The sequence below is a fragment of the Macaca thibetana genome, chromosome 1 (genome assembly GCF_024542745.1).
Source record: "Macaca thibetana thibetana isolate TM-01 chromosome 1, ASM2454274v1, whole genome shotgun sequence".
In the NCBI taxonomy this organism is placed as follows: domain Eukaryota; kingdom Metazoa; phylum Chordata; class Mammalia; order Primates; family Cercopithecidae; genus Macaca; species Macaca thibetana.
In genome coordinates this window covers 37,956,035-37,978,294 of record NC_065578.1, presented here as the reverse complement: position 1 = coordinate 37,978,294, position 22,260 = coordinate 37,956,035, and the positions used below count along the sequence as shown (strand labels likewise).

The 22,260-nt window shown below is 45.8% G+C and overlaps 4 protein-coding genes and 1 non-coding gene across 11 annotated transcripts in view; 2 read left to right on the top strand and 3 right to left on the bottom strand.

The window, feature by feature from the left end:
• The window catches only part of NDUFS5 (NADH:ubiquinone oxidoreductase subunit S5), a 1,192,795-nt gene that overhangs the window by 108,453 nt on the left and 1,062,082 nt on the right, over positions 1-22,260 (bottom strand). The gene's annotated exons all lie outside the window — the stretch shown is intronic.
• Positions 1-22,260, bottom strand: part of AKIRIN1 (akirin 1) — a 1,026,732-nt gene that overhangs the window by 77,286 nt on the left and 927,186 nt on the right. The gene's annotated exons all lie outside the window — the stretch shown is intronic.
• Positions 1-22,260, top strand: part of MYCBP (MYC binding protein) — a 657,065-nt gene that overhangs the window by 582,969 nt on the left and 51,836 nt on the right. The window lies entirely within an intron of this gene.
• The window catches only part of RHBDL2 (rhomboid like 2), a 47,733-nt gene continuing 27,534 nt past the window's right edge, over positions 2,062-22,260 (top strand). The window contains exons 1-3 of one of the 3 annotated variants that reach the window (XM_050799973.1): positions 2,062-2,161; positions 16,684-17,054; positions 20,049-20,197. In XM_050799973.1, coding sequence (XP_050655930.1) covers positions 16,809-17,054; positions 20,049-20,197 — 395 coding nt within the window. In that variant the 5' untranslated portion in view covers positions 2,062-2,161; positions 16,684-16,808. Of the gene's footprint in view, positions 2,162-5,421; positions 5,552-9,714; positions 10,594-16,683; positions 17,055-20,048; positions 20,198-22,260 lie in introns of those variants that run through there. The other 2 variants (XM_050799963.1, XM_050799981.1) reach the window with 2 other exon arrangements.
• Positions 8,322-8,432, bottom strand: LOC126944836 (U6 spliceosomal RNA). The gene has a single exon (XR_007722206.1). It is a non-coding gene; the product is annotated as a U6 spliceosomal RNA (small nuclear RNA).

Below are 22,260 nucleotides of genomic sequence, written 5' to 3'. Positions count from 1 at the left end.
TCATACTGAATCTATGAAGTAGACATTTACCACCCTCCTTTTACAGATGATGCTCCTAAGGCACAAAGAGGTTTAATAAGTTGCCCAAGGTCACAGAGGTGTTAAGTGGTGAAATCAGAATTTGAATTCCAGACACCTTTGAATTCCTCTAGAATTTGTGCTTTTAGTCATTATGCTATACTAAACTTAAGTGCTTTAGCTCTTTATTTATGTATTATAAAATTAGAATTGAGACATGAGCCAGTTGTCATGGGGATGCAAATTAATGCATTTATGGAACCTTTTAAAAATAAAGGTAGATTTTCTTATGGACAGAAAATCTGTTTGATTTGGCTAATTGGTTTGACAGTGGGGACAGACTTTGCCAACTGGATTATGTGGTAGACATTTTCCATAAACTGAACAAGTAAAATCTGTAGCTCTAAGGTTTAGATGAAAATATATTTAAAACATGTCTCTAACAAAGAGTATGACAAAAGATTTGATCTTGGAGCTGATTTTAAGTTGTAAAAAATAATTGTAGTTATTAACCTTTAAAATGTATGAGGGAGAACAGAGCTTCTTAAATTTTTTTTTTTTTTTTTTTTTTTTTTTTTTTTTTTTTTTTGAGACTGAGCCTAGCTCTGTCACCCAGGCTGGAGTGCAGTGGTGTGATCTCAGCTCACTGCAACCTCCGCCTCCTGGGTTCAAGCGATTCTCCTGCCTCAGCTTCCTGAGTAGCTGGGATTACAGGTGCCCACCACCACGCCTGGCTAATTTTTTTGTATTTTTAGTAGAGACGGGGTTTCACTATGTTGGCCAGGCTGGTCTTGAACTCCTGACCTCATGATCTTCCGGCCTCGTCCTCCCAAAGTGCTGGGGTTACAAGTGTGAACCACCACGCCTGGCCATTTTATTTTTATTTATTTATTTATTTTTGAGACAGTCTTGCTCTGTCATCCAGGCTAGAGTGCAGTGGCACAATCTCTACTCACTGCAACCTCTGCCTCCTAAGTTCAAGTGATTATCTTGCCTCAGCCTCCTGAGTAGCTGGGATTACAGGCACCCTCCATAATACCTGGCTAATTTTTTGCGTTTTTCATAGAGACGGGGTTTTGCCATATTGGCAGGCTGGTCTTGAACTCCTGGCCTCAAGTGATCCACCAGCCTCGGTTTCCCAAAGTGCTGGGATTATATGCATGAGCCACCACACCTGACATTCTTAAAAATTTTATGGGGATTTATGAACAAAAGATTGTGAAGACTTGTGGGCCCAGCTCGGTGGCTCACTCCTGTAATCCCAGCACTGTGGGAGACCAAAGGGGGTGGATCATTTGAGGTCAGGATTTTGAGACCAGCCCGGCCTACAAATGAAAACCCGTCTCTACTAAAAATACAAAAATCAGCCAGGCATAGTGATGGGCACTTGTAATCTCAGCTACTCGGGAGGCTAAGGCAGGAGAATCGCTTGAACCCAGAAGGCGGGGAGGTTGCAGTGAGCCGAGATCGCACCACTGCACTCCAGCCTGGGCAACAGAGCAAGACTCCATCTCTTAAAAAAATAAAAAAAAAAAAAATTGTGAAGACCTGTGGTGTATGACACCGATAAACATTGCCGGCCACGTGTTTGCTGGCGGGGATGAGGTTTCTGGTTAGGTGAGGGGAAGTGGTTTATCCATAGGTAAGCAGGGGCAGAATTAGAGCAAGGACCAGGATTTTCTGACTCCTGCAATGTCGGAGCTCTTTCCATGATACTTCCCTTTTCCTTCCTTCTCCATTCGTGTGATTGTTAATTCAGCAAACACTTGCTGAGAAATATTTTCTGCTTTTGTGGAGCTCATATTCTAGCAGAAGGAGACAGACAATAAATAAACTAACTATTTTTAGATAATGGTAAGTGCTGGGAGCATAGAAGTGGGGAAATGTAGTAGAGTCTATAGGGGTGCGGGAAGGCAAGGGCAGGGGAGACTTCCTAGGGACGTGCTACGGGTTATGAAGGACCAAGACCAACCTTGTGTGTGTGCGTTGTAGGGAATGGGGAGGGCTAGGTAGAAGAAATAGCAAGTACAAAGACTTTGAGGCAGGAGAGGGTTCGGTGTGTTCCAGGAACAGAAAGACGCCGCTGTGGCTGCAGCACTGAGTCGTTGGAAGAAAGAAGTAGAAAGGGAATTCCACAAAGAAGGTAGGAGCTGGGTCATACAGGATCTTATCACTTGACGTCAGGATCCTATATTTATCCCAAAGACAATGGGAAACCATTGAAGGATTTTTAAGCTGAGAGTTGATACACTCTGATTCACGGTTTTGTTTTGTTTCATGTTGGAGGGAGGCAGGAGTGGAAACAGAGTGAAGACTAATTTGGGAGGGCATTTTCGGGTCAGATATCAGTAATCTACTCAACGGAAGAATACAAAGATGAACAATGTGAATGGAAAGAAAGGCAGAATGGTACGAGATGTCATTCTGTCTTCTGGTTCTGATGAGGCATGCTGGTAGCTATTACTGTGTAACAGATCACCCCAAAATTTAGTGACTCAAAACAAGAATGGGTGTGGTGGCTCACGCCTGTAATTCCAGCACTTTGGGAGGCCAAGGGGGGTGGATCGCCTGAGCTCAGGAGTTCAAGACCAGCTTGGGCAACATGGCGAAACCCCGTCTCTACAAAAAATACAAAAATTAGTCAGGCCTGGTGGTGCTCACCTGTAGTCCCAGCTACTCAGGAGGCTGAGGCACAAGAGTCCCTTGAACCAGGGAAGTGGAGCTTACAGTGAGCTGTGTTTCTGCTACTGCACTCCATCCTGGGAGACAGAGTCAGACCTCGTCTCAAAACAAACAAATAACAGAAAAACCAAGACTCATTTTATTTTGTCATAATTCTGTAAGTCAGGGGTTTGGGCAGGGTTCTGCTGAGCAGTTCTTCTCCATGTAGTCATAGCTAGGGTCATTCATAGCTGTATTCAACTGGTGGATGAGCTGGGCTGTTAGGTCAAGGAGGTTCCATTAATAGGTCTGGCACCTTGGTGCTTTTCTTTATTTTCACATGACTTTTTCTTTTTTTTAAATCAGGCAACCTCCTGAGCTGGAGCAGGCTCAGAGAGACTCCTACCTTCGTGCTCTTCTACATGGCCTCTCTCTCCATGTGGGCACCTTGGGCTTCCTCATAGTATGGTGGCCTCCAGATAGTCAACCTTCTTATATGGTGTTAGGCTTCAAAGCGGAAGCATTCCCAAAGGAGCAAAAGTGGAGACTGCGTAGCTGTTAAGGCCTGGCGCTGCAAAGTACCCAGCACACCTTCTGCCACGTAGTATTGGTCAAAACCAGTCACAGGGCTGGCCCAGACTTAAGGAGAGGAGAAACCAAACCGTATCTCTTGGTGAGAGGAATGGAAAATTATATGCTCCATCTTTAGTCTACCATACTTGGCTTCTGGGAACTGAATAGCCCTAACGATGCTGATGGCGCTGACCCACTTTTAAATCTAAACCACAGTATACTATGTTGGAACAATTTATAGGTCTTTATTCCCCACTGAATAGAGAGGGCCTGGAGAACAGGAGGTGGTTTCTTTTTCTTTCCATTTTTTTTTTCCCCATGTGTTTTCAGAATGTAACACATACAAGGCATTCAGGGAATGCTACCATTGGATGCACACATCACATAAGCATTCACTGGTTGTCGAAACATGGTGTATATAAGAATCCCTGGGAGCTGTTAAAAATGCATGCAGATTTCTGAACAAGACCTGAGCCCAGGCCCTCTGAATCCAAATCTCTAGGGCAGAAGTTTTCAGTCTTGGCTGCACATGAAAAGATACGAGTGCCAGGCCTTCACTCCAGAGACCCAGTTTCTGTCGATCTGGGGTGAGCTCAAACACATTTAAGTCTCCTCAGATGATTCTAATGTGAGGCCAGGGTGAAGAACCAGTGCCCTAGGATTAGAACCAGCCATCTCTGCTATCCTCCCCAGATGATTCTGATGCAGGTGGTCCATGACAGGGTGACCAACACCCTTGGCTTGCTCCGATTTTAGCACTAAAAGTCGCACATCCCGAGAAACTCCTAGTCCTGTGCAAGCCAGATGGTTGGTCATTATCAATGGACCACTATTGAAAAAAAATTCTAGATGAGGCAGTGAAAGCCTTTTTTGAAAAATGCCCACAAGTATCTATTGAAAGCCATGATTTTGTCTCCTTACTTAAGGGCCTGAGCCAACTGTCCTTGAATTAAGGGGTAAGTGCCTCACGGTCACTGTTTTCCTTCAGCCTTGTGCTCTGGTGTGCTAGGTCTGTTAACTCATGCAAACAATGTGTCTGTCTTTGAGAATTCTTTCAGACTATATCCCTTAGTGCACACACCACAGCTTTGAAGGCCCAATCACAACCAACAAAGATGATGTGTTTAGGATAATACGAGATACAGGATGAAATCCCTATGTCTTCTACACCAGTGTGTATTATTATCACCATCACAAATACTTATAACAGGGTACACAAATATATGTAATATGTTACATAGCTGTGGGGCGGCCCAGACTCTGGTCTGAGATTCCTGGGTTTGTGCTCCAGCTTTGCTGTCACTAGGTATGTCATCATGGATGCCTCTTTTTTTGCCCTAGTTGTTCACCGACAAAATGGGAATAATAAACATGTCTTCTTCACAGAGCAGATGGGAGGATCCAGAAAATAATATAAGCGAAAGTGGTTCTGTAGAGTGAGAAGGCTGAGGTATTATGATGGTCTTTGAATGGGAGGGACTTGAAGAAAGGATTCCGTGAGAGGCCCTGCACGTGACTCGGGTTCTCTCTGGTCCCCCTACCCTGAACCATAGCCCACCTGTGAAGTTTCAAGGAAGAAGCTTTTGACACGGAGTGGACCATGGAGAGAGCTCAGGAAGCAGAGTTGTCTACCTTAGTTGCCCTAACTGCTGAGGTCAAGTGTGCTTTGCTTCAGGAAAAAGCAAAGCTTTTGGAAATGGGCGTTTGTGAAGGCATTTTTTGTTTTTAAATCTTTTGCCTATTTATTCCAAGTGTATCCTCAGAAACGTAGCCAAAAGAAAACAACCACAACCACAAACCTGTAATATTGAAAAGCCAGTTCTTAATTTCTGTAGCTAAAAAAGCATCCTTTCAGGCTGTAACCGCAGAGAGATTGCTGCAGGCCTCTGACATAATGACGGTTTGCAGTGTGATGAAGGAGGCTGCTAAGCTCTGTGGCCCAGAGGCCCAATCCTGGCCTCTCCAATTACCCAGGCGCCTAGCAACACCACCAAAAGTCTCCATGCCAGGCCCAGCTGGGCAGCAATTGGCTACACCCAGCACAGCCCACTGCCCAGCCTCCTGAGCTTCCCAGCCACATCAAGGCTGGTCTCAGCCCCGGCAGGGGCCCGCCTGGTACCAACGAATGGGTGGGGCCAGCTGTTTAGAATAAACAATTCAGATATTTAAAAGCTCCCTGTTTGAATGCAGCTAGGCAAGCGGCTCAAGCTCACAACTAAAAGTGTCTGCCATGGAAAAGGAGTTGTTGTAAGGGCGTTGGCCTTGCCAGGGCCCTTCTGGGTGAGGCGAAGAAGGGAAGGTGAGCCTGATTTAGTCTTCCGGCTTCTCAAAGAGGCAAATGCTTTTCCCGTCTTGGACGCTTGTGTCCACCTAGAGTCCTCGTGGTAGCAGTGGGGATGGTGGGAATTCCCAGCCCCATCTTCCCCCAGGGGTCATGACCTGCCACGTCCTCTACAGCTTCCGTTCGGGAATTCCCAGGGACTAGTCTGGGACTGTCTAGGCAGCTGGAGGAAAAAGAGGGAGATAAGAGTACAGGAAAGGATGGGATGACAATAACCAAAAAGAAGACTCACACTTCTTTTGTTTAATTTTTTTTTAAAAAATTTTTATGTATTTAGTTTTTTTTTGTTTGTTTGTTTTGTTTTTTTTTGAGGCGGAGTCTCGCTCTGTCGCGCAGGCTGGAGTGCAGTGGCGCGATCTCGGCTCACTGCAAGCTCCGCCTCCCGGGTTCCCGCCATTCTCCTGCCTCAGCCTCCCGAGTAGCTGGGACTACAGGCGCCACCACCACGCCCGGCTAATTTTTTTGTATTTTTAGTGGAGACGGGGTTTCATTGTGTTAGCCAGGATGGTCTCGATCTCCTGACCTCGTGATCCACCCGCCTCGGCCTCCCAAAGTGCTGGGATTACAGGCTTGAGCCACCGCGCCCGGCCTAGTTTTTGGAGACAGGGTTTTGCTCTGTCACCCAGGCTAGAGTGCAAGTGGCACCATTGTAGCTCGCTGCAATCTTGAACTCCCTGTTTCAAGCGATCCTCCTGCCTCAGCCTCCCGAGTACCTGGAAGTGCAGCTGTGCACACCACTGCCCCTGGCAAACTTTAATTTTTAAATTTCTTTTTGTAGGGAAAGGCTTTCACTGTGTTGGCCAGGCTGGTCTCAAACTCCTGGCCTCAAGCAATCCTCCCGCCTCTGTCTCTCAAAGTGCTAGGATTACAGGCATGAGCCACTAGGCCTGGCCCATTCTTTCTTATTTAATTTTTTTTTAAAATGTGGCCAGGGCAGTGGCTCATGCCTGTAATCCCAGCTTGCTGGGAGGCCGAGGTGGGCAGATCACCTGAGGTTGGGAGTTCGAGATCAGCCTGACCAACATGGAGAAACCCTGTCTCTACTTAAATACAAAATTAGCTAGGTGTGGTGGCACATGCCTGTAATCCCAGCTACTCAGGAGGGTGAGGCAGGAGAATCTCTTGAACTTGGGAGGCGGAGGTTTCGGTGAGCCGATATTATGCCATCGCACTCCAGCTTGGGCAACAAGAGCAAAACTCTGTCTCAAAAAAAAAAAAAAAAAAAAAAAAGGGCGCGGTGGCTCATGCCTGTAATTCCAGCACTGTGGGAGGCCAAGGGGGGCGGATCATGAAGTCAGGAGATCGAGACCATCCTGACTAACACGGTGAAACCCTGTCTCTACTAAAAATACAAAACAATTAGCCAGGCGTGGTGGCGGGCGTCTGTAGTCCCAGCTACTCAGGAGGCTGAGGCAGGAGAATGGCGTGAACCTGGGAGGCAGAGTTTGCAGTGAGCCGAGATCGCGCCACTGCACTCCAGCCTGGGTGACAGAGCGAGACTCCGTCTCAAAAAAAAGAAAAAAAACCAATTTTACGTTTTAAAATCTTAAATTTATTTATTTATTTTTGAGACAGGATCTTGCTCTGTTGCCAAGGCTGGAGTAAATTTTTATTTTTAACTCTAATCCCATGACAAATAAAGAAGTACCTTTCTATAACACTTGCTGCGTAGAAATCACAGGGGCTGTGGAACATGCGGGGGCTTTGGAGTCAGGCGCCCGGACTCTTGTCCCAGCCTTCCCCTCATTAGCTGTGAGACCTTGAGCAAATTACTTTGGTAACCTGGGTTTCTTTATCCTTAAAATGGGAACATTATTACCCTGCCTTACAAAGTGGTAAAAATTAATGAAAAGAATGCTCATAAAGTGTTTGGCCTGGAAGTTGGCACACAGTAAGTGTTTATTATTCTAGTAGCTCTTTATTATCTTATTTGATTTTTACCACAATTTTGTAAGATGCTCAGGGCAGAGGCGAGCTCTGTTTTACAGCTGAGGAAACTGAGGCCCAGTGAAAAACTAAATGTGGATGCCAGGAGTAGAATTCAGGTCTTTACAGTGTCAAACACAAGGCAGGCTATTCTTCAAAGGCAGATGGCAAGTCCTTTTTTTGGTAGCCATTGTGACACGGCGGCTTCACAGCAATGGTGCCCTGTGGTGGTAGAATGATAATGGAAGGGGTGCGGCCGTGCAGAGGAAAAGTCGGTAGGAGGCTCTTTTCTTTCTTTCTTTTTTTTTTTTTTTTTTTTTTTTTTTTTGGAGATGGAGTCTCGCTCTGTTACCCAGGTTGGAGTACAGTGGTGGCGCGACCTCGGCTCACGGCAAGCTCCGCCTCCCAGGTTCACGCCATTCTCCTGCCTCAGCCTCCCGAGTAGCTGGGACTACAGGCACCCACCCTCCCACCACTCCCAGCTAATTTTTTGTATTTTTAGTAGAGACAGGGTTTCACCATGTTAGTGAGGCTGGTCTCGATCTCCCGACCTCGTGATCCACCTGCCTCGGCCTCCCAAAGTGCTGGGATTACAGGTATGAGCCACCGCGCCTGGCCTGCTAGAAGGCTCTTTTCAACATAAAGTCACACAAAGACTTAGTCAATGTGTGGTTGGAATTCCTCCTTCCCCCTTTTGCCTCCCCTCTTTCTCTCCCTCCTCTCTTTCTCTCCCTCTCTCTTTCCCTCCCTTTCTTCCAGAAGCATTCCTTTTTAAAAAACTGTTTTTTAAATAACTCTGCTGTTTTGTATGGAATGCTTCATGAATTTGCGTGTCATCCTTGTGCAGGGGCCGTGCTCATCTTCCCGTGCGTATCGGTCCAGTTTTTAGTGTATGTGCTGCTGAAGCGAGCACCACAAGCATTCTTTTATTGATTGATTGATTGAGCTAAGGTCTTGCTCTATCACTCAGGATGGAGTGTAGTGCCACGATCTTGGCTCACTGCAACCTCCACCTCCCGGGTTCAAGTGATTCTCCTGCCTCAGCCTCCCTAGTAGCCGGGACTACAGTCACGCATCACCACGCCTGGCCAATTTTTTTTTTTTTTTTTGTATTTTAGTAGAGACGTGGTTTTACCATGTTGGCCAGGCTGGTCTTGAACTCCTGACCTCAGGTGATCCACCCACCTTGGCCTCCCAAAGTGCTAGGATTACAGGCGTGAGCCCTGTACCCGGCCTTGGTTAATTTTTGCTAATTTTTTTGGCAAAGCCAGTCTGGGGAACTTCTGGTCTAGTTCACGGTGCAGCTGAGAGAGCTGTGGCTCAGAGCCAGGAAGGAACTTGCCCCGGGTCAAACAGCCAGGAAATGGCAGTCTAGACCAGAAAACACATCTCCTGATTCTGTGCTCCTCTCACTGTGTCTCCCAAACACAGAACAAGAACTGATTTTATTTATTTATTTATTTATTTATTTTCTTGAGACGTAGTCTTGCTCTGTTGCCCAGGCTGGGGTGTAGCAGTATGATTTCAGCTCACTGCAACTTCTGCCTCCTAGGTTCAAATTATTCTCCTGCCTCAGCCTCCCCCAGTAGCTGGGATTAAAGGCATCCACCACCTCACCTGGCTAATTTTTGGGTAGTTTTAATAGAGATGGAGTTTTACCATGTGCTAGGCTGTCTCGAATGCCTGACCTCAGGTGATCCACCCACCTCGGCCTCTCAAAGTGCTGGGATTACAGACAGGCGTGAGCCACCGTGCTCAGTCAAGAACTGAATTTAACTTGCAACAGGAACACTCCAGGTAGAGTTAGGAATTTCTTGGCTATTCATATGTATTAGTTAGGTTATTTTATTTTTTAAAATTTTCTATTTTTGAGACAGGGTCTCCTTCTGTTGCCCAGGCTGCAGTGCAGTGGTATAATCACAGCTCACTGTAGCCTCAACCTCCCAGGTTCAAGCAATCCTCCTACCTCAACCTCCCACGTAGTTGGGGACCACAGGTGCACGGTACTATGCCCAGCTAAATTTTAATTTTTTTTTAGAGACGGGGTTTCACTATGTTGCCCAGGCTGGTCTTGAATTCCTGGGCTCAAGTAATCCTCCCACCTTGGCCTCCCACTGTGCTAGGATTACAGGCATGAGCCACTGTGCCAGCCTAGTCAGCTTTTTTTTTTTTTTTTTTTTGGAGACGGAGTTTCGCTGTTGTTGCCCAGGCTGGAGTGCGATGGCGCAATCTCGGCTCACTACAACCTCCGCCTCCTGGGTTCAAGTGATTCTCCTGTCTTCGCCTCCCAAGTAGCTGGGATTACAGGCACATGCCACCATGCCCGGCTAACTTTTGTATTTTTAGTAGAGACTGGGTTTCATAGTATTGGTCAGGCTGGTCTCAAACTCCTGACCTCAGGTGATCCGCCCGCCTCAGCCTCTCAAAGTGCTGGGATTATAGGTGTGAGACACTGTGCCCGGCCCTAGTCAGGTTTTTTGATTGCAAAAGATGGGAACTGATTCTGTCTAATTAAATCAGGAAATGAATTTTATTCAAAGCACATTGAGTAAGTTACAGAATCATTGGAAGGCTGTAGAAACAAGGCTTGGGAAATAAGCAAAAACACGGAGAGACCAGGTACCTAGAATTACAACAAATCCCATCACAGAGCCAGGTAGATGAGGACAGCCTCAGTGCTGCTGCTGCCGAGTGCCCAGTGCTCCTGCCTTCATCACAGCCACAGCTGGCATTGGACGCTGGATGCCATGCTGACCCCAATGGCAAGGCTGTCTGGACACTGGATACTGCTGCCACTGCTGCAACCACTGTAAAGAATTTTTTCCATCCCCACCTCCAGCCTCAGAAATCCTAAGCAAATGCAGCTGGTTGGTCAAGCGTAGGTGACTAGCTGCCTCGGGACATGTGAAAGTGAATATTGGGCATGGTTAATGTCTGTAATGGCAGCTGTTTCCTGCTGTCCACCAGGAGAAGATAAATTCCCCAAGAAAACTGACAAATGACGACTACATACATGTTGTCAAAGAATACACTGAAAGTCCTTGACATTTGCAGATTCAACACTTGCAATTTCGGTAATTTACTAGTTACTCCCAAAGGCCTATTATGAATGAATATGAGTTGAATGATTGGCTTTGCCTGTTAGTGAGCCAGGCCTACCGCTCTGCCTGGACATCTCACATGACTGTTATCCTTTATGTAGTTTGCATGCAGTGATTAAAATATTTGTTTCTTGTTTGCAGAGTAGAAAAGATTCATAAAATAAATCGTCCATTGGTGCCAGTGATATAAACAAAGAGAAAGGAGGAGGTACAAGACAGTGACTTTGTTTTTTGGCTACAAATAGAAATTTTGGATAAACTGGCATGGTGTGTCAAGTTCAGTCGTGTCTAAGATCCCTGGTATCAGTTGTTTAGTGAGTGCATCAGCCAGTGCCAAAGCTACTCATCAAGAAAGAGATTAACCTTTTTTTTTTTTCTTTTGAGTCAGAGTTTCTGTCGCCCAGGCTGGAGTGCAGTGTCAAAATCTCGGCTCACTGCAACCTCCGCCTCCTACTGCAACCTCCGCCTCCTACTGCAACCTCCGCCTTCTGGGTTCAAGAGATTCTCCTGTCTCAGCCTCCCAAGTAGCTGGGATTATAGGCGCATGACACCACGGCCGGCTAATTTTTGTATTTTTAGTAGAGGCAGGGTTTCACCATGTTGGCCAGGCTGGTCTTGAATGCCTGACCTCAAGTGATCTGCCCGCCTCGGCCTCCCAAAGTGCTGGGATTACAGGTGTGAGCTACCATGCCTGGCCTGGCTATACTTTACAATGTAATTTTGGGAGGCACTGTGTGGTATGTAGTACATTAGAGCATCTGAAAGGTCTGGAAAAATCTTTTGCAAATGTCAGGAGTCTCCTATGTAAATCTCTTTATAGAAATCTCTTTTCGGCTGGGCATGGTGGTTTACGCCTATAATCCCAGCAGTTTATGAGGCCTAGGTGGATGGATCACTTGAGGTCAGGAGTTCGAGACCAGCCTGACCAACATGGTGAAACCCCGTCTCTACTAAAAATACAAAATTAGCCAGGCATGGTGGTGCACACCTGTAACTCCAGCTACTTGGGAGGCTGAGGCAGGAGAATTGCTTGAACCTGGGAGGTAGAGGTTGTGGTGAGCGGAGATTGCGCCATTGCACTCCAGCCTGGGCAACAAGAGCAAAACTCCATCTCAAAAAAAAAAAGAAATGTCTTTTCAACAGATTTTTTTTTTAAAGGTAGTCAACTGTCCTGAGTAAATGAGCACAGTCCTGCCCGTTCAAGTCTTTGGCCAACACACTGGCTCTGTGATTGTTAACAAGTAATGCTTATTCCAGGCAAAGTCAGGAAGTAGGACAGTTCTTTCTGTGTTTCCTTTTTTTTTTTGTTTTTGAGACGGAGTCTCGCTCTGTCACCCAGGCTGGAGTGCAGTGGGCGATCTCAGCTCACTGCAAGCTCTGCCACCCGGGTTCACGCCATTCTCCTGCCTCAGCCTCCTGAGTAGCTGGGACTACAGGCGCCTGCCACCAGCCTGGCTAATTTTTTTGTATTTTTAATAGAGACGGAGTTTCACTGTGTTAGCCAGGATGGTCTTGATCTCCTGACCTTGTGATCCACCCACCTTGGCCTCCCAAAGTGCTGGGATTACAGGCACGAGCCACCGCACCTGGCCCTGTGTTTCCTTTTAAGAGTACTTGTGACCAGGTGGGATCATTCTATGTTTCCTCTTGAGAATACTTGTGGATTACAGGCTCTCTCACACCTGTAATCTCAATGCTTTGAGAGGTCAAGCAGGGAGGATCCCTTGAATTCAAGGGTTTGAGACCAGCTGGACAACATGGGGAGGCCACCATCTCAAAATGATGATAATAATAATAATGATAATAAAGTTAAAAACTTTTTTTGTTTAAAAAAAGAATACTTGGCAACCACGAAGGAAAGGTTTTGCTTACCTTTTGGTTCTTTTTTCCCACTCCCCAATTCTCAGAACCCATGAAAGGGTTTTGGTTCTTGGTGTGCATAAGGAACATTTCCATTTTTAAACAGAAGGCTAGAGACGTTCTAACAATCTACCTAGTTGTTCCCTACCTGTAGGATGAGAACTTTTCACAGCAGTGCCACCCAGTTTTGATCTGTGTATTTGAGGCCTTTCAAAAAACAGTGGGCAGCAACTTGCTGCAGATAAGAGGTAGGAGGTTTGCTTAGTGAGTAAGAAAGCAGAGTCAGCGCAGTAAATCTCAACCCAGTGAATGACACCCAATAAATGAGGACTCAAGTGCCAAGTAAAAGAATGGACAGCTGATGATGCTTGAATATTTATTTGAGACTAGAATGTGTTGTAATCCTTGTTTTGCTTTGAGACTCCTGCTCCATTCAATTGGGCTTCCAAAAATAATCTGAAGTGTGTTTCTAGACGCTGTATCCCAAGTTTGACCTATAGAGCCCATGGAGTTTATATACAGGCCACGCCCAAGGAAGGACAAAATTAATGACAACATGACCTTCGATTAGATTTGCTTTGTGAGGCCCCGGAGAGGGAAACCTTGGGCACAGGAGCTGGTGAATAGATTCCAGCAGTGTAAGGAAGAACTACCCAAGAATTAAAACTGTTAGAAAATACAGCAACCCCACTGAAGTCCATCTAGGTTGTTTATAATCCTTCACTGCTGTGAATAGTTTTGCATGAATAGCCTTGTAATATACCTTTGTGTATGTGCTCAAATACCTTTGAAGGGTGGATTTCTAGAAGTTGGATGGTTCTGTTGAAAGGTATATGCTTTTAATAGTTTATACACATTGGCCAATTGCCTTCCAAAAGGCTGCATTAATTTATACCTCATACATTGCACCCATTGCCACACACCTCATAAATATGGGATATTATTAGTCTTTTTTTGTTTTCTTTTTTTTTGAGATGGAGTTTCACTCCTGTCACCCAGGGTTGAGTGCAGTGGCATGATCTCAGCTCACTGAACTCTCCGCCTCCTGGTTTCAAGTGATTCTCCTGCCTCAGCCTCATGAGTAGCTGGGATTACAGATGCTTGCCACCATGCCCAGCTAATTTTTGTATTTTTAATGGAGACAGGTTTCACCATATTGGCCAGGCTGGTCTTGAACTCCTGACTTCAGGTGATCCACCTGAGGCCTCCCAAAGTGCTGGTATCACAGGCATGAGCCACTGTGCCCGGCCTAAGTCTTTTTCATTGTTACCAATATGATAGGTAATATTTCCTCAGAAATTCAGGAGTGGGGCAGAAGATAAATGTGAGTAGGAGAGATAGGGAAATGTCAGAGACTGGAAGGAGCACCTGTGAGCATTATAGCACCAGGTATTGGAGATAAGATAAATCAGAGAGAGGCCCCTGTTCTCAGGAAACAGGGTGGATAGGTATGGAAGTTGGAGGATGATAGTAATTGACTGAAAAGAGAGGTAAAACCAAAATGTTGGCTGGGTGCAGTGGGTCACACTTTTAATCCCAGCACTTTGGGAGGCTGAGGTGGGAGGATCGCTTGAGCCCAGGAGTTTGAGACTAACCTGGGTAACACAGGAAGATCCCATCTCAACAAAATAGAAAAAAATAGCTGGGTGTGGTAGCGTGTGTGCTTGTGGTCCCAGTTACTTGGGAGGCTGAGGTGGGAGGCTCACTTGAGCCTGGGAGGTAGAGGCTGCAATGAGCCGTGATCCTGCCACTGCAATACAGCCTGGGTGACAGAGAGAGACCTTGTCTCAAAAAAGTTAAATAAAAAAACCCTAAATGTTTCTAATTGCTACCAGTGTGCTCATTTAGTGCTAAAGCCTAAAGTAGCTAGAACTCCATGTCTACTTTACCGCACAAGGCAAGGCAGAAAGCAGTCACGCAATGAGTTTTGGCTAAACCGATTGGGTCAACTATCTTTGCAGCACAGCAAATATGTTTAGGCACTAACATGCCTAAAATGGTGGTCCTGAAGTTGTAAAATTTCTGGAACTGTTGAAATCCCAAGATAAGGGTAAATGTAATCCTTATTTTTGTAGCTCCTTTTATACAGTTGTATTGTTAACAATGTGGAATAGTATTTCCTCATAAAGTGATTATGTATGATATTTAGATTTACAATAAGGTTGATTTGTACAATGTGAACTGTCTCTAATTGAACTTATTTTTTAAATGCTTTAATATTTGTGGTTAAAAGCTGCTGATCTTAAATCCACATTGTAGTTTTGTCAACTATGAGATGTGGCAAAAACTAGAAAAAAATCATCAGTCTTCAAGGGAAATTAATAAAAGAGTTACATCTATGGACTGAATGTCTGACTCTGGGAGGCGGGTGAGTGGGTGGGTGAAAAGTGCAGGGGAGAGCAAAAGCCTTTATTTTCAGAAAAGTTGCTGGGGAAAAGCAAAATAAGATGTCTCTTCCTCAATTTATTGAATATAACCTATTCTAATGTGAAAAGTTGCCTAATGAGTTTCATTTGAAAATCAGTAGAATTTGATCTGATTCCCAGTAACAGGCAGTGTGAAAACAGGCCCCAGGCTCAGCTCCATCCCTTCCATCTATCCATCCATCCATCTAAAACTCATTCATCCATCTATAGCCAATAACAACTAATAATTATAGGGTGTTTACTACGTGCCAGATACTGTTCTTTTTTTTTTCGAGACAGAGTCTTACTCCGTGGCCCAGTCTAGAGTGCAGTGGTGTGAATTTGGCTCACTGCAACCTCCGCCTCCCAGGTGCAAGTTATTCTCCTGCTTCAGCCTCCCAAATAGTTGGAAGTACAGGCACGTGCCACTATGCCCAGCTGGTTTTTGTATTTTTAGTAGAGACGGGGTTTCACCATGTTGGCCAGGCTAGTCTGAAACTCCTGAGCTCAAGTGATGGGATCACAGGCTAAGCCACCATGCCTGGCCCAGATACTGCCCAGATACTGTTCTAAGTGCTTTATTGCATTATCTCAAGTAAGCTTCCCAGCGATGTTATGAGGCAAGTGCTATCATTATTCCCAGTTTAAAATGGAATCTGAGGGTTTCCCGATAAGTTAAACATAGAATTAATTACCATATGACCCAGCAATTCCACTCATAGGTATATGCTCCCCCTCAAACTGGAAACAGATGTTTAAAGAAAACTTGTGCCGGGCGCGGTGGCTCACGCCTGTAATCCCAGCACTTCGGCAGGCCGAGACGGGCGGATCACGAGGCCAGGAGATGGAGACCATCCTGGCTAATATGGTGAAACTCCGTCTCTACTAAAAATACAAAAAAAAAAAAAAAAAAAAAATTAGCCGGGCGAGGTGGCGGGCGCCTGTAGTCCCAGCTACTCGGGAGGCTGAGGCAGGAGAATGGCGTGAACCCGGGAGGCGGAGCTTGCGGTGAACTGAGATGGCGCCACTGCATTCCAGCCTGGGTGACACAGCTAGACTCCGTCTCAAAAAAAAAAAAAAAAAAAAAAAAAAAAAAAAAAAAAAAAAAAAAAAGAAAGAAAGAAAGAAAGAAAACTTGTACAGGGATGTTCATTCACAATAGCCAAAAGGTGGAAACAACCCAAATGTCCATAAACAGATGAGTGGATAAACAAAACGTGGCATGTCTATACAACGCAACAGCATTCAGCCATAAAAAAAGGACATTCTAGGCCAGGTGTAGTGGCTCATGCCTGTAATCCCAGCACTTTGGGAGGCTGAGGCGGGTGGATCACTTCAGGTCAGGAGTTCAAGACAAGCCTGGCCAACATTGTGAAATCCTGTTTCTACTGAAAATACAAAAATTAGCCAGGGAGGGTGAAGCAGAAGAATTGCTTGAACCCAGGAGGCGGAGGTTGCAGTGAACTGAGATCTCGCCATTGCACTCCAGCCTGGGCCAAAGAGCAAAATGACTCAAAAAAAAAAAAAAAAAAATTAAATGGCAAAAATGGTAAATTTTATGTTACGTGTATTTCACCACAATTTAAGAAATATGTAATTTGAGGCTTGGAGAATTTAATTAAGTGATTTACCTGATGTTAACTGACAGCTGATACGTGGTAGAGCTGTGTTTTAATCTCAGTCATCTGGCTCTTTGGCTCATGCTTTTTAAAACAATTACAGGGAAAACTTTATTTTGGGCCATTTAGGAGGTTTAGATCATTTTGATCATCTTCAGCTGTCTTCTCTTTACATTCAGGAAAGGCCTTGGAAAGCACTGGTTGCGCCAGACAGCCCAGGGAAGAGCCACAGCCTGAGGACCTAGGGCCACCTGCTGTTCCCTGGGATTCATGTCCTTCTGGGGTGGAAGGAGAACCCAGGACAATGGCTGCTGTTCATGATCTGGAGATGGAGAGCATGAATCTGAATATGGGGAGAGAGATGAAGGAAGAGCTGGAGGAAGAGGAGAAAATGAGAGAGGATGGGGGAGGTAAAGATCGTGCCAAGAGTAGAAAGGTCCACAGGATCGTCTCAAAATGGATGCTGCCTGAAAAGGCCCGAGGAACATACCTGGAGAGAGCTAACTGCTTCCCGCCCCCTGTGTTCATCATCTCCATCAGCCTGGCCGAGGTGAATGGGGAGCGGGGTGGGCAATGGGGTAAGTGGCACAGGGGAGTTGCAAACAAACTAGGGGTCAGATCTAGATCTAGAGAAGAGACTGGGAACGTGTGAGAGAGCTCGGCGGGGATGGGGACAGCACACACCTCACCTCTGCCTCCGCCCTCCCCACAGCTGCCTTTGAGGCTTTCCCTATACTCACGGTCACTGCCAACCCAGGTGGAGTTTCCTTTGTCAGACAAAGCTGCCCAGCTGTGGCTGCAGTTTCAGTGGCTTCCTTTCATTTTAGCCGTGAGGTCTTTAGGGACCAAATCATCCTGGGGTTGCACATAGGCTTTCTCTCATGAACCGATTGAGACTGGTTGGTAAGGCCTTTCTGGGACCCCAGGTTTAGAACTATTATAGAATGCTTCTGAATTTCAGTAGGAAAAAACCGGGATCCTTTAACAAAGTCTACTTCAGGCAATATGTGATGTGTTTTCAGGCTCTGATCTAGCCAGTCCTCTTGTTTTCCAGAAAAGACTGCAAGTCTCAGAGAGGTGGGATGACTTTTCCAAGGTCACATCATAGTCACTGGGCCAGGATGATGCTCCCCTGAACCTCACGGCACCTAGTTTTTTCCCCCACACTTGATGTCCTATAAAGGAACACGTGATGTCCTAACACTTGATGTCCCCACACTTGATGTCCTATAAAGGAATTGGCCAACCGTGGCTGCCTGTGGAGTGGCACTTCAGGGGCATTAGGCAGTTCCTAATGGAACCCTTTTAGTTCCCACTGATGCACTGATGCCTCAGCTTCCTTTTCACAAACCGTATTCGTCAAGAGTTCTTCAGAAAAACAGAATCAATAGGTGTGTGTGTCCTGGGGGAAGAGAGATTAATATTTATTTTAAGGAATTAGCTCAAATGATTATGGAGACTTGGCAGGTTCAAAATCTTCAGGGAAGGCTGGCAGGCTGGAGGCCCACGGAAGACTTGCCATTCAAGTCCAAAGGTAGAGTTCTGCTGGCAGAATTCCCTTCCCTAACAGAGGACAGTCTTTTCTCTAGCAAGGCCTTCAACTGACTAGACAAGGCTCACCCATTGTATGGTGGGAAACTGGCTTTACTCAAAGACTACTGATTCAAATATTAGTGTAAACCGTACCCTCACAAAAACACCTAGGATAATGTTTAAGCAAATGTCTGGGTAGCATAGCCTAGCTAAGTTGACACACAAAATTAACCGTTGCAGGGACCAAGCCTCTTATGGCTCAGATAAAGGTAAGGCTAAGGTGTAAGCGTCCCAGGAGATGCTGTGGTCAAGTCTGTTTTGGTTGAAAGGGCACAGTTCTAATTGTTTTCACAGGATTTTATTGCGAGACTGCTTGCAACTGGGAAGTCTTCGGATCTGAGGCGTCTGTATCTGCTTTTTCTGCTTCTCCCTCCTGTTATCCTTCCGGCCTATGAGTTGTCTTGTGTTCCAATCAGCTGTGTGTGTGTCTGTTCCAGGTGAATGGGGAAGAATGAGATAAGCTCTTGTGGTACAAATCACAATTGCCTAGATAGTGAGTGCTATGGAGGAGGGTGGTTTGCCATAGGAGGCTCATGGAGCAGGTGCTGAGACACCTGCCTCTCACAGAAAGACCAATTTTTAAATTAAACATTTTCAAATAAACTTTTAGATAAAATAGAAAGTTCCTGTATGCTCCTCACCCAGTTTCTCCCATTGTTTATATCCTACATTTCCATAGTACATTGCATTGTTTTTCTTTTTTTTCAAACCCAGGATAATCTCTGTATATAGTACATTACATTTCCATTGTGTGTGTGTGTGTGTGTGTGTGTGTGTATATATATATATGTATTTTTTTTTATTTGAGACGGAGTTGCTCTGTCGCCCAGCCTGGAATGCCAGTGGCATGATCTCAGCTCACTGCAACCTCTGACTCTCAGGGTCAAGTGATTCTCCTGACTCAGCCTCCCAAGTAGCTGTGATTACAGGTGTGCACCACCACGCCTGGCTAGTTTTTTTTTTTTTTTTGTATTTTTAGTAGAGACGTGGTTTCGCCATGTTGGCCAGGCTGGTCTTGAACTCCTGACCTCAGATGATCTGCCTGCCTCAGCCTCCCAAAGGGCTGGGATTATAGGCATGAGCCACTGCACCTGGCCCCATAGTACATTTGTCAAAACTAAGAAAGTGCCATTGGCATATTCCTAACTAAACTCCAGATTTATCTGGATTTTTACCAGTTTCTCCATTAATGGCCTCTTTCTGTTCCTCTGGTACCCACTGCATTTAGCTGCCATGTCTCCCAGGCTCCTCTGATCTATGTATGGCAGCTTCTCAGTCTGTTTTTCATGACTCTGATAGTCTTGAGGGGGACTGGCTAGGGATCCTGTAGAATGTCCCCCAGCTGGGGTTTGACTGATGCTTTTCTCGTGATTTAACTGGAGTTATGAGTTTGGGAGAAGAATACCATGGAGGTGAAGGGCTCTTCCCATCACATAGCCTCAGAAAGTTGAGGACATCACATGGCATCACTGGGACATTCACCTCCATCCCTTGGTTAAGGGAGGGTTTGCCAGGTCTCTCCCCTTGCAAGTGACTATTTTTCCCTTTCCCTGCTCTATTATTCGGAAGCCAGCATTGACCTACTTTCATAGGAAGTTGTAAATGAAAGATCAGTTGGTGTGACGACGAGGGCAGTGGGTATTTAAGAGTGAGAGGGTAGTAGAGAACGTAGTGCCAGAGAGCAGGGGGTCCAAGAGCAGGGCAAAAGGGGTTCAGAAAGTCTTCCTTACAATATGAGCTAGCACTGCTCCCAACCATCGGAGGAAGTGGGGTATGGTGGAAACCATCACAGCGGGGGATGGTGAAGAAGTGTATTTCATGTCATCTTCTGGCTCTGTGGTGTGGCCCACTTGAGAGCTGAATCATCTGAAACAGTTACTGCCCATGGGCCTGAATGGGGCCCCTCTCTGGAGACAGTGTGGTTAACACTCATGTCTGCTCCCTCCGTCAGCTGGCAGTGTTTATTTACTATGCTGTGTGGAAGCCTCAGAAACAGTGGATCACCTTGGACACAGGCATCTTGGAGAGTCCCTTTATCTACAGTCCTGAGAAGAGGCAGGAAGCCTGGAGGTTTATCTCATACATGCTGGTACATGCTGGGTAAGCGATGACAGTTAAGCCCCTGGTATCATAGTTGATTATATCATTGTAACCTCTAACATTTGTTGAGTGCTTTATTATTGATAAGGCACTTTCATGTCCATAATCTTCACAGCAACCCTAAGGAGTAGGTATTGCTCCTGCTGTTTTATGTCTGAGACTTGGAAGATGTAGTCATGAAGGCTGAGGTGGGCAGATCACACGAGGTCAGGAATTCGCGACCAGCCTGGCTGATATAGTGAAACCCCATCTCTATTAAAAATAAAAAAATTATCCAGGCATGGTGGTGCATACCTGTAGTCCCAGGAGGCCGAGGTGGGAGAATTGCTTGAACCTGGGAGGCAGAGGTTGTAGTGAGCCGAGATCGTGCCACTGCACTCCAGGCTGGGGGACAAGAGCAAGACTCCATCTCAAAAAAAAAAAAAAAAACAACTTGCTCCAAGTCACACAGCTAAGTTGCAGAGCTAGGGCCTCAGCCCACTAGTGCTAACTCTAAGGCCAGTATATATATATATATATATTTTTTTTTTTTTTTTGAGATGGAGTCTTACTCTTGTCGCCATGCTGGAGTGCAGTGGGGCGATCTCTGCTGACTGCAACCTCCACCTCCTGGGTTGAAGCGATTCTCCTGCCTCAGCCTCCTGAGTAGCTGGGATTACAGGCACCTGCCACCAGGCCGGACTAATTTTTATACTTTTAGTAGAGACGGAGTTTCACCATGTTGGCTAGGCTAGTCTCGAACTCTGACCTCAGGTGATCCATCTGCCTCAGCCTCCCAAAGTGCTGGGATTACAGGCGTGAGCCACTGTGCCCATAAGGCCAGTATACTTTATATTGCATTATAACTGCCCAATATTAGTATTTATTTAGGAATATTAATGAGAAGAGACCAAATCATTGCAAAACCAAAAGCATGTTCCCCTAGTTGTCTAATGTTGTTAGATATACTCTTTAGGCTATGAAAATGGTGGTGCTGAGTCACCAGTCTCCTCCTCCATCACCATACATCAAACAAAATTTAGTTTATGGCCGGGCACAGTGGCTCACGCCTGTGATCCCAGCACTTTAGGAGGCCAAGGCGGGTAGATCACCTGAGGTCAGGAGTTCAAGACCAGCCTGACCAATATGATAAAACCCCGTCTATACTAAAAATACAAAAACTAGCTGAGTGTGGTGGCGTGTGCTTGTAATCCCAGCTACTCAGGAGGCTGAGATAGGAAAATTGCTTGAACCCAGGAGGTGGAGTTTGCAGTGAGCCGAGATCACACCACTGCACTCTAGAGTAGGTGATACAGCGAGACTCTCTCTCAAAAATAAAACAAAATAAATTTAGTTCATGAACATATTGATGAGTGTATGATACTGTTATCCATCTGGAATAATACTGGTAATAGGAGATGCAGTGACTGCCATTTAGTTTTGCCTATAGTTTCTTTTCTTTTTTTTTTTTTTGAGATCAGTCTAGCTTTGTTACCAGGCTGGAGTGCGGTGGTGCAATCTCGGCTCACTGCAACCTCTGGCTCCCTGGTTTAAGCCATTCTCCTGCCTCAGCCTCCTGAGTAGCAGGGATTACAGGCACGTGCCACCAGGCCCAGCTAATTTTTGTATTTTTAGTAGAGACAGGATTTCACCATGTTGGCCAGGATGGTCTCAATCTCCTGACCTTGTGATCCGCCTGCCTCAGCCTCCCAAAGTGCTGGGATTACAGGTGTGAGCCACTGCGCCCAGCCGCCTATAGTTTGTTAAATGCTGATGGCCTTTCATGAACTCACTCAGCATCCGTGATCCACCATGCCCACTGCAGATAGCGGGCAGCTCCCTGTTGGCCCCACCTATCCGGTGAACTCTTGTGGCCTCAGGTGGGGCCAACCTTGTCTATGCAGTTTACCCAGCCCTGTACTTGAAAACAACTTGTAGCTGGGGTGTGGTGGTGTGTGCCTGCAGTTCCAGCTACTTGGGAGGCTGACAAGGGAGGATTGCTTTGAGTCCAGGAGTCTGAGACCAGCCTGGGCAACATAGAGAATGTCTCTACAAAAAAATAAAAGTTAAAAATAAATAAAAAA